General features: G+C 27.8%; 1 protein-coding gene across 1 annotated transcript in view; it reads right to left on the minus strand.

Moving 5' to 3' along the window:
- Positions 1 to 6,600: 6,600 nt before the first annotated feature.
- The window catches only part of LOC107451189 (uncharacterized), a 59,724-nt gene continuing 54,256 nt past the window's right edge, over positions 6,601 to 12,068 (minus strand). The window contains exons 33-34 of the mRNA XM_043039454.3: positions 11,676 to 12,013; positions 6,601 to 7,447 (exon numbers count right to left, since the gene is read on the minus strand). Of these exons, the coding sequence (XP_042895388.2) occupies positions 7,367 to 7,447; positions 11,676 to 12,013 (419 nt within the window). The 3' untranslated portion in view covers positions 6,601 to 7,366. The remainder of the gene's footprint in view (positions 7,448 to 11,675; positions 12,014 to 12,068) is intronic.

Here is a 12,068-nt window from a genome sequence, read left to right on the forward strand (position 1 = left end):
AACTTTTTAAAAATATATATTCTTTTGAAATTTTTGGAATAAAGGGATTTAAGTAAGTGTTTAAGACAAAATGTCATAATTTCCATCAAAATAAACTGCATTAAGAGTGTTTTATTTATTTCAAAAAGTGGTAATTTTAAGTATTTTTAGAATTTATAAGATTATCCAAGATTTTGTAAGAATATCGCTATTATAAAAAAATAACATAATTAATTAAATATATAGGAAGAGCTTAATATTTAATTAATTGGGATATTTCTTTTTAACAGGAAGTAAGTAAATTCCTAATACGATTTCTTAACCATCATTATTATGACGTTTTTATACTGAATGTGATACGAGAATAATAACTTTCACCTATTGATAAGTTTATTAAAATACATTAATGTATTAATATTCGTGTCTAATTTTTTTTCATAACATTTTATTTGCAAAATAAATGTCCGAAAATCATCTAGAAAATTATTAAAAAAAACAATTTCACCACAAAATATTTTGCTTACTTTGAAAAAAGTTGAAATGTCTCAAAGTTTACAAACTCAGAAGAACAATTAAAAAAAAAAATCGCTATTTCAGTTTCGTTGTTATGAGAGCATTCAGAAGTATTTATTGACAAGAAGCAAATTTATAATTAAAAAAAAATACTAACCAATAACTTCTTGACTTAATAAGAAAGTTACTTTGGACTCGTTTACTTTGATTACAAAAATATTTAAAATATTTACAAATACAAAAATATTTAAACAGAGCACAGAAAAAAATTTAAAAAAAAAATTTCTAACAAAAAAAAATTTCTTCTCTAGACATTCTTATTTATCCATAAATTACGATTTATCTTCGGCTGTCACTTTAAAATCAACAAGTGTGGGAAATTTTTACGGTATTCTAATTAACTCATCGAAGCGAAGTATATTAAGAAAGTAGTTAAAGGAAATACAAAGTGAAGTTCGTTAGAGGGGAAAACGGTTTTTCTGTGAATCACACTGTCTACGAGTTTCAGAAATAAACTGACCTTGTTTAAAAAAACAAAAAATTTAAAAAGAAAGAAAAAAAACCGTTTAAGATTTTCTGAAGATCCTTATATGCTGGCGTAAAATATGTTATTTCCTACCCGTGAGGAATAAGAAATTAAATTTTGATGAATTATTATTGTAATAAAATGGCAATTTTTCCGTTCATATGGTAAAAGTTTTATAACTAAAAATTATAGGTAAAAAGTATAGTTCTTACTACCACACATTTAGTAAAAAATACAAGCTGAAAAGTAAATTTAACCAAATAAATAGCTTTTTATGTTATGCTCTACGGCATCACGATAGAACTACAAAATTTACCAGATTTTATCATACATTATAAAATTGTATTTCATTGCTAATTTTAATAAAATCATTACCAAAGCGCTTCGGTAAAAATGTGTATTCTGGTGTTTCCATAGAGCAAGGAACATGGTAAATTTAACCATATTCTGGTAAAATAGTTCTTTTGACCATTCTTTTTTTCTCAATGTATTTTTTTTAATGTATGAAAAATTTTCATTACTTACAGAAAATATCAAACAGCGATATTTTAGTTTAAAAAGAACGTAAAAATCAGTAAAAAAGTTGATATGAATTTAAAAAAAAACTCCTCACTAACGTGATAAAAATATTGTAACACAATTGATTGCATTAACAAAAACTTTTATTAAGTAGATAATGCCATTCTAAATATAAAATTCCCAGAAATAATTACTATCGTTGGATAAATACAAGTATTTATTAATTAAGAAAAATAACAAGCAGGAACTTATTCATTACTTTTAAAGTTTTCAGTTTCAAACATTTCGGTGATTAAAATTTTTAACGAGAATAACATGAACTTAATCATACTAAATTTCAAACAAATCTATTTGTATTTTTCCTTATCAGTTTCAAGCTGTATTAAATAGTAAAATTTAATCAAATCACTTTAAAACTTGTGATACCGAACCTTTCCAAGAACCTTTATGTTTTCATGTTATGTATGGACTTGTTTAATTTAATAAAGAGCAACTGATTTTATTTGATCGAAAGTTATACAGGATGATGGGGTTATTTTGAGTGATAGGGGAAAAAAAGATAACCGTAATAACTTTTGATCTACAGGTCGGTTTTTAATGGGTAGAGGGACTTACTTAAACAGACAATTATTTTAAGTTACGAGAACATATGTTCCCTGAATTAACATGCATGTTTTGAACATACTACCCTCAAAAAGGAAATTTAACATTAAGGGGCCCAAACTTATGACAGCTCTCTTGCCCATATTACACGGAACGTATTTTCTTGATTGCGGATAAGTTTCATATTTTGAGGACCAAGAGTCCGAGTCCTCTGAAAAAAAAATCTGTTTATTCATATATATACGACACAATCAAATATCCTTCTTAAATTTTCTTTAATCATCTTCGATTTAATCTAATAAGCATATTTAAAAGTAAACCCTTGAAATGTAAAAATTACGTTCTTAGTACGCGAAAAATCAGGTAGATTAAAAGTTATTTTGATTTTCTGTTATTTATTTTTCGCACATTATCATAATGTTTCGTTACTTCCCCCTTTTTTTTTCTTCTTTCTCCTCCATTTAGTATTTGTTTTTATATATGCAAATAAAAAGATCCGAGGAATAAAACATCAATGAACATTCTGAAAAAAATGCGAAGATTTTTATTTAAATAAATGTTTTGTTTCTGTTAAATGTAATCCTATTTTCTTTTTCTTCCATTTAAGACATAAAGAAAAATAAAAAGTGTTTTTCATTATAAGTTTCTTGCGGTTGATATTTTTTTTGAAATTGTTATCAATAAAACCACTAAAATATTGCTTATAATCTTTCTTTTTTATTTTAAATGCCCACCTGTGTTAACATTTGAGATTTTGTATAACAATTCATCAGACATTTACGTGGCAGATTTGTTGACCATTCCTCCAAGGGCACCATATGAGGTGGGCCAACGCTGCTCCCACTTTAAAGACAGATAGTACAGAGAATAAAACAACATCCATGCCGTGGCCGGGATTCGAGCCCAGAAACTTTCTTATGCTCATCCAGTTCCTGACGCCTACACAGTCCAATCGGTTCGCGTAAAATCCTCCACTGAATCAAAATATATCGATTCATGCACCGAAAAAAGTCCCAAAAGTAGTAGTTAATGGCTATTGGATAATTATTGACTTTTTCTTCAAGGGTTTGCCTCATTATGTTCTCAAAAGTTTGGAATTACGGAGTAAAATTATTCTCCATCATTTTTCGATTGCTAAAACATCAAAAAACAAAAATTAATACTTGTTTTTAATATTTTTTAAGTGAAATTTTCACTTTTTTCAGTGAATAGTGAATATTACACTTAAAAATATTAAAAGCCAGTTTTTCAGTGGCTGAATAAGTTACCTTTAGCACCACAAAATGCAATTTCCCCTTCATAACAGTCTCGGGTTAACCTAAGTTAAACAATTGATTTGTAAGTACATTTTGAATTGAATATTTAAATTAAATATTTATATTAAATGAGTTGAATTAAACTTTTAGAAATAAACTGTTTTACAGCTTGTTTCGTTTTTAATACACAATGGACTAGAAAAAAATATTAAAATTAATTTCGTAAGGATTGAAGAATTGGTACAGTATAACATGTGTGCGATATACAACTATGTAAAAATGTATAGAAAAAGACAATTATTTGTATGGCTATTTTAAAATGGAAAACTATTTCAATTCTTTTTTGGTGAATATCTAGTTTTATCAAATATTTGTAATTTTTCAGTGTAGCTCAACGTTTAATCTGTGCTTCTCTGCCCGTAATAGAAGAACAAATTTGAAGTTCAATCTTTCAAGAAATGTCGATCTCGGCATATAATTGGAACAAAATATTAAATCTAAATGTTATTCATTCAATACACTTATATTTGTAAATTTGTATAATTTTCCGAGTAAAATAACAAATAAGTAAATGTCTTTCCTATTTAAGAATAAAATGTTTGAATTCGTTTGATTTAACATTTAATAGATGGCGCCACTATAGTCTATTATTCATCGAAAGTAATTTCTAGCTATAAAAACTTCCTTCTTTTTTCACTTTTAAAGCTAGAAGATTTTGTATAATGTAAAATGTAATAGATGACGCCACTATAGAGTGAATTATTCATCAGTAGTATTTTCTAGCAATAAAAACTTATTTATTCACTGGTTCCCAAAATTTCATTTCCTTTTTAATCGAATTAGTGAGAACTGTATTTAAATGCCTTTAATAATTTAAGAAAAAGGCGCTTGCATTTCTCTCTGAAATCTCAGATTATTGAAATGACTTATAAATGTAAAAAAGTAATTTTCAGGAAATAGAAAATTGTTGACTAAACAACAATTATAATTTTACATGAAGTATATCATAATAAGAACTTTAATTTATTCCTTTCTTTCTTTCTTTTTTTTTTTCTTTAACGGTTAACAATATGTTCTGTATTTATTTTAATAAAAAACAACTAAATTTTTGCAAGTGTTCATATTCATCCCATTTTTGGATCAAATTTGAAATTATTTTATGGAATCACTTATCTTTTCGCTTCATTTTATTACAATTTTGAAATAATAATTTAATTTTACATATTTACATTTTTTGTTTAGTTTTAGCTTCGTTGACATGCTAGGCTTTTTTTTAGTTTTCTCATCTCCTCCTTTAAAAATTTCGCGTGATTCAATGATTATATGTTTGCGGAAATATATACTACAGCATACTGTGACCTTCGCTTATATGTCCATGAATTTTACTTTGTTTTTACGATATCTTAGACACTAATTTTAATATTATTTTTGGTCTATTGATTTTTATTTTTACTTCAAATTTTAAAATTCTGAGCTTCAGATCTGCTTTTTTTTAACGACTTATTTAAATATTAAAATAGAGAGTACCACTTCTCGTTCGCTGCACTCATGAACTCTCGGATTTGCTTTTGGAATTCCTATCGGCTCATTGCGTATGATGTGTTTTGATCTAACTTTACTTAATGTCCAGTAATGTTTTCAAAACAAAATTCTAAAAATATGCAACATTTACATACAGTAAAATCTCAAATGCAATGGAATTCTAAAATATTTCGGTACCTGAGTAAATTATTAAGTATAATAAAGCAAAAATACTGAACAGTTTACTTGATTACATGAACTGTTAGTATTTAAAATTTCGTTTCTACCTAACTTAAAACTCAATTCGTTTTCAGCTTTTCGTTGCTAACACAGGAAACGAAATGTTATCAGTTTTGTGATAATGTATGCATTGGCGTCTTTAATAATATAGATTTAAGTTTAATTATCAACTGATTTATATTAATTTCTGATCAGTTCTGTATTAAATTTTTAAGTAGCATAAAAGTTAAGATATTTTTAACTGGAGGAAATAGTTATAGATAAATAGTTGAAGCATTTTGTCTTTTCTATAACATTAAGTACGTCACTATTTGTGGATTATTTTATAGGAAATGCTTGAGAAACGAAAGGAGACAATGAATTTTATTTTTATAGAATCTAATAAAAAAAAACAATAAAAAGAATGACATCATAATTTATTATACTTTCAGTGTTCTTTATTTTTTAAATTTGAAATATTTGTTTGTAATGAATTAAATTGAGCTAACTAGATCATCCAAGCAATTCAAATCGAACAACATAATACTTAGGTAAATCAGTTAGTTAAATCAAAGTCACTTAGTTACTTGATCGAGTTCACTTTGGTAAATCGAAACACGAACTAGACTCTTTTGAATCAACGGATTTGAACAGCGGGATAAATTAATATGAGTCAGTGTAAACGGGTAAATAATTTCTAATCGAATTAATGGATTGTATAGGGATAAACCAATTTCATAGTGTATGAAAATTAGAAAAAATAATATATTTTTCTGTATAAATATTTTTGATTAGAATGAAACTTTAGAATTAATGCATTCAAATAAATGGATTCAAAACTATTGATAAAAACTAATAAGTTTAAGCTGTGGTTTTGTAGCTGAATCTAAACGATGGTATCAGTGAATCTCTTTAGATGATTTGAACTATAGAGTTAAAGATACAGAGAAGAGAATATGGTCAAAACTACCAGAATGTGGTAAAATTTACAGCTTTTCTGGTTCGATGGGAACACCAAAATATGTGAAAAAAATTTACCGAAAAACTTTGGCAATTAAGAATGGCAAAAATGAGTTCGGTAAAATTAACATTGAAATATAGTTTTGTAATAAGTGATAAAATTTGGTAAGTGAGGTAAAATTTGGTAATTTTATCTGATGCCTTAGAACATGGCATAATAGTCATTTGTTCGGTTTAATTAATTTTTCAGTTTTACATTTTCTACTAAATGTGTGGAAATGAAACTTTAATTTTGAGAACTAGGATTTCTGGTAAATTGCTATAAAATGAATGGAAAAATTACCAAATGAATGGTTTAAATACCGTATGTTTTGGTTTTTGTTACCAGAATTATTATCTATATATTACTAAAAATTTCATTACAATATAGTACAGTACTTTTAATGAGATTTTTTTTATCTCTGTGTAATTTAAGTGTAAAAAAATACAGAAAAGAAGAAAAAGTATTGCTGCAGCAACTTTATTTCATTGGAATTTAATCTTTGTACACACTAATATAAGGAAATACATACAAAATAAAGATCATTATAATTACATTACACATAATACGAAAAATAAACACGTGCTCACTGATGAAAAGCACTTATATTGGAAGTCCATTGCAATGTCTTTATATTACAGAGTAAATTTAAATCCTCAGAGAAACAGCCACATGAAAGCATTTGAGGACATCGGTAAATGTTGAAGAATGATTTTCATAGCAAACAGTGCCAACTCAGAAATTCGAAAGCTCAATTCAATTAATTTTACATATTCCCTTCACAATGGAATTAATAATAGATAATATTTTCCAAATATAATTAATTTGAGACGAAACGATATGTACGCATTCTTGATTGCTGGAAATTTAGGTTTCGACATTTTGTCTTCCCGAACTTTTAGAATTTTCCAGACACAGAGACGAACACTTATTTCACACATAACTAATTATAAACACTATAAACAAAAAAGAAATAAATACAAAAAAGAAATGTGGGCATAATTGTGAAAGAAATTTTCCTGCAGGTAAGCAAAAATGCCCAAGAATACTTTTTCTTCTGCACTTGAAATGGAGATATGCAAATGCAACTCATATATAAACCAAAATTTAAAAAAAAATGAGAATGTAGCACTAAAATATGAGTTTAATGAGTTTCTTTAAAAATAAAAATTAGACAAAATTACATTAAATAATATAGTTTGTGTGAAGATAATTGTAAATAGTTAGTTATTATAGTCCTCTTCTTTTGTGCTTTCGGACACGTTCTTGAGCACGGGAAGCTTGCCAGTTGTTCACACCTGATAGGTCCGTCTGTAATAGAAAATGCTTTTTAATTTAGGTATTTATGATCATTAGGAATCGCTGCTAAAGTATACATTACTTATTTTAATCATTCAAGACTGTTTAAAGAATACATTAAATATTTAAGACTATATATATAGTGTTAACTTGAAAATTTTAAATGTTTTTGTCTTATTTGACAGGATTTAACTATTTTAAAATACTCCTGGTGAAACACTTGCACTATATTTACAGGGAAATTATCTAAATTCGACTGTAAAATCTATATTTAATTAGTTCCTTCACAATTTCTTATTTAATTCATTTACGCAGTACCAAAAATATTGAAAATTATAGTTTGCCCTATGTATTAAAGATGTTTTCCCAACGCATGCTTTTCCCAACTATATGCCTTGATGTTTTTAATTATCCAAAATATTTAATTTGACAAATCAGTCTATTCTTGCCATTAAATTAATTAAAATTTAATGACAACTAATTTAACAAACTGATATAAAGATAATTTGTTTTGTAGAAATACAACTTGTAGAAGAAGAAAAAATTTATCATAATACTGCTCGATTTTACAATTCGCGGATTTTTTTTTAAAATGGTCTTGCACAAATCCCCTTTAAAAAATTATTGAATTCTAAAGCCTGTCTTAATATGTAGCTGTTTCATCCTTTATTTACTTCTATAATTTTAAAACTGTTTTAAAACAACTTATGAAGAGTGATTGACGTTTACTGAGTGATTGACGTCTGAAAGTGTCAAAATTTGAGGTTAGTTACTTTTGCAATATTAAATTAATAAAACAATAGTCTTTCAACCAACTTAAATGCTTAAAAAATGACCTTTTTAAAAAGTAAATACCGTTGTTCAAAAACATTTCTGAAACATTTTGCTTTAAACTAACTGTATATATTTTCAAGCTTAACTTGCGTACTAGAAGTATACTTTTCAGAATAAACCTATTGAAATTAAAGAGATAAATTATATACAGAAACTAAAAAGAATATTAAAAATTAAGTCAGTTCTTAATTCATTGCTAGCACTAATATATATTACTAAAAAATTATTTAATATTTCCTCAATTTACGTCTAGCACTACTAAAGTTTACAAATAATTAAATTTATATCTTTAAATTAATGCGTAGCACTTGGATCGCTAAAAATTAAATTAATCAGTGTTTTTTTTCTTTTAAATTTACGTCTAGAATATGAAAAGACTAATAAAATTTTAGGCACTATTTAATTTAAGTTACGTCTAATTCTAGAAAAGAATACTAAAAAAAAAAAAAAATTCAAATTTTTGAATTTATCTCTAACACTTCACTGAGAAAAAAGTAGGGTCAGAACTACCAGAATATTGTTCAACTTATCATGCTCTGGCTCTACGGGTACTCTGAAACGCATGGTAATTTTTACAAAAGTAATTTGGTAATGCGATTTTGGTAAAATTAGCAACAAAATATGCTTTTATAATATGTGATAAAATTTGGTAATTGTGGTTAAATTAGGTAATTTCTTCACGATACCTTAGAGCAGGGGTCTCCAACCTTTTTGTACCTAAGAGCAAATACCAGAATATCGGTCGAATGGCGGGCACCATTTATTTTTTCAAGACAAATTTATAGTTGGTAGACATAGGTAATAATACATACTACATATAGCGCACACAAAATTTAATTTTAAAAATTAATTTAACATATGAATATAAGTGGTATTAATATTCGTGTGTAAAATAAATTATTACTAAATTGCTTTCAAAACATACGAAGTATAAAAATTATTTATAAAATACAGTCAATGTGGTGTTTGGCATGGCATTTCGCTGCCAGCCTTACATAATTGGGAGAATATGATGCTCTTTTTAAGAATGGAATTTATTCCTTCAACTATATTCCAGAGTTTCTCATGTGATATAGTAGTTTTGAGGATAATGTCATTCTAAAGATCCAAAATTTCTATCTCCAATTCTTCTCGCTTTACTTGAAAAAATTCTGAAATGTATGTTGCTATTACGGTTACGTTTATTTGGTTGGTAAAAGGATTAACAAAAAAGTTATCAAAAGCTCAATGATATTAAATTGTTGAAAGCGCTTTTTAAATTGATATTTAAGCAATTGGAGGTTGATGACAAATGTTAATAAGTCAATTTCACTGTCACTTATAATTTTTTTCATGTTTGGAAAATGCACAAGAGATTTCATTTTCAAATGTGATATCAGCAAAACTAGCTTAGCTCTGAACGAGTTTATAGCCTCTATCATTTTTGCTTTATGTTTGTCCTTTCCCTGCAGCTCCAAGTTTAAATTATTTAGTTTTTCCATTATGTCCGACAGTATGTAAGACAAATCTGCTAGCCGAAGAGGATCTCTTAATTCTAAAAATGTTTGATTTTTGGCTGGAAGATAATTTTTTATTTCTCCAATTAAATGTAGAAATCTATCAAGTACTTTGCCTTTACTGAGCCAGCGTACCTCAGTATGTATTTGCATAGCATTTATTGAGAAAATAGAAAACTGAAATATTTTATCGTTAGGCACAAGCAGCGGGCGCACCTAGATCGATCGACGGGCGCCATGGTGCCCGCGGGCATAGGGTTGGGGACCCCTGCGGCTTAGAGCATGGATACACTTATTCGGCACTTTTCCAGCTTCGTGTTTTTTACTAAATGTGTGGTAATAAGAACTGTAATTTTGAAAATCATTGCCATTATTTTTCCGGTAAACCATTACCATTTGAATGGAAAAATTAACAAATGAATGGCTTCAATACCACCTATTTTGATTATATAAACCAGGCTTTATTATTTCTTTCTTACAAGAAATGTCATTACCGTGCAGTACCAGGGCTAAAGAGAATAGAAGGGCTGGTTCACTCCTTTGAAGTATCTCTCGCCGCGCCGATCCTCCGACGTCACTTTGGCGCAAAGCTCGCACTTTTACTTCAAGAACGGAGCGTTTGGCCTTACTAGCTCTAACTAATATTGGATCATTTCTTTTTGCGAGATATTCTAAGACATTTGTTATTTTCTATAATGACTTTCCTCAGTTTTTGCAGTAAATTTACAAGAATTTAAAACTATTATCGAAATGCCAGTTTGCGCGATTGCAACTTGAAAAAATTCTGATACAAAAACAAAAGGAAAAAGTATAATTTTTCGCGCGTTCCCTAAAGTAAATGAACAACTATGTAAAAAATGGATTCCGAAATGACACAGTTAATATAAAACAGCAATACGTTTATTCTGTCGTAAAGAACTTTTTATAAGAATTCATTACCTAAATAGAAACCGCCTCGTTACTTTATAAAGAAAGGCAGGTGAAAAGAATTAAAAAATGGATAAAGTCAAAGAAAATTAAAATATAAATAAAAAGTATAAATAAAATATATAATATATAGTTGAAATTCTCCTAATTTCATAACATATTTTTTAATGTAGTTATTCTAAATATTTATGATTTTTTTTAAAAATTATATTCTCTTCAATTTAAATATCTATAAATTATATCATCGTAAATTTAAATGTCTATAAACAATTGTAAAATTTCTAATGTTATTATGAACCTAAATTATTATTTTGTTTCAGTAATTAGCGTTTAAGGTCGACGTTTCCTAATGATTAAGTAAGAACAAATTGCCATTAACGACATATTTTAAAATCAGGGATTCTAAATTTAACTTAACTTGTCGTTATAAAAGAATATGTAGATAAAAAAAGTGTCGATATATGCCATCATTTTCCTTAATAGTTAAAGTTAAAACTGAACTTTTTTAAATAAAATATTTATCGTGTCATTTTCACCAACTAGCAAAACATTTTTATAAGTTTAAAATGGTATTTTTTTTAATATAATAACCAAGAAAGTTTTTTTTAACTATGTTTATGAACGGAAATAATGTGTTAATTACGTAAAGTTTGAAGGCTAATAACCAGAAAAAGTATAACTTATTTTTACAAAGAGAAAGATGCAAAGTTATCATATCTTTGCTTGCAATCTCCGAGATCTGTGGACACAGTGACGTCATGAGGAGGGAAATCGTAGCTTCAGCTCTAAGAGCGGAGTGAACTAGCCCTTCTATTCCCTTTAGCCCTGTGCAGTACGGTACTTTTGCCAATTTTTTTTTCTCCGTTTATTAAAATATTACTATAAATTAAGTTTTACGTTGGAAACTAAATTCTTTATAATTTTATCATTAATAATGTTTCTTTCTTTGGCGCAGTATCAGACAACATCAAGTAAGTACTCACCGAAATCATGCTTGCCATTTCAGCTGATACACATCGTTGGCAAGTGCTTTTTCCAACACCATACTCAGTTGCCAGACACTCGCAACACATTCCCCAGTTGCTGTTACTTTCTACAGATGACCTGGCGACGAGTCGAGAGAAGATGTCCATGAACTTCTTGTTGGCGTTTCTCTTGGTCTCCGTTAAGAATTGTGAATCAAACGTTGAACCATTAACTTCAAGTGCAAGTGGAATGCAGACATCTTTTGGAATCTTCAACTGTGCCAAAAGATCAACATCGCCTGGTACGTGGGAATCTTTGACTTCTCTCAATGTGTATGCGAATTTGCTGTCAACACCTGTTACAATAATATTTACATTAATTTAGGTATTTTTTTACAGTGTACTGATAAA

Source organism: Parasteatoda tepidariorum, chromosome 6, assembly GCF_982258835.1.
Source record: "Parasteatoda tepidariorum strain Cologne lab strain chromosome 6, Ptep-v5.0, whole genome shotgun sequence".
Classification (NCBI taxonomy): Eukaryota; Metazoa; Arthropoda; class Arachnida; order Araneae; family Theridiidae; genus Parasteatoda; species Parasteatoda tepidariorum.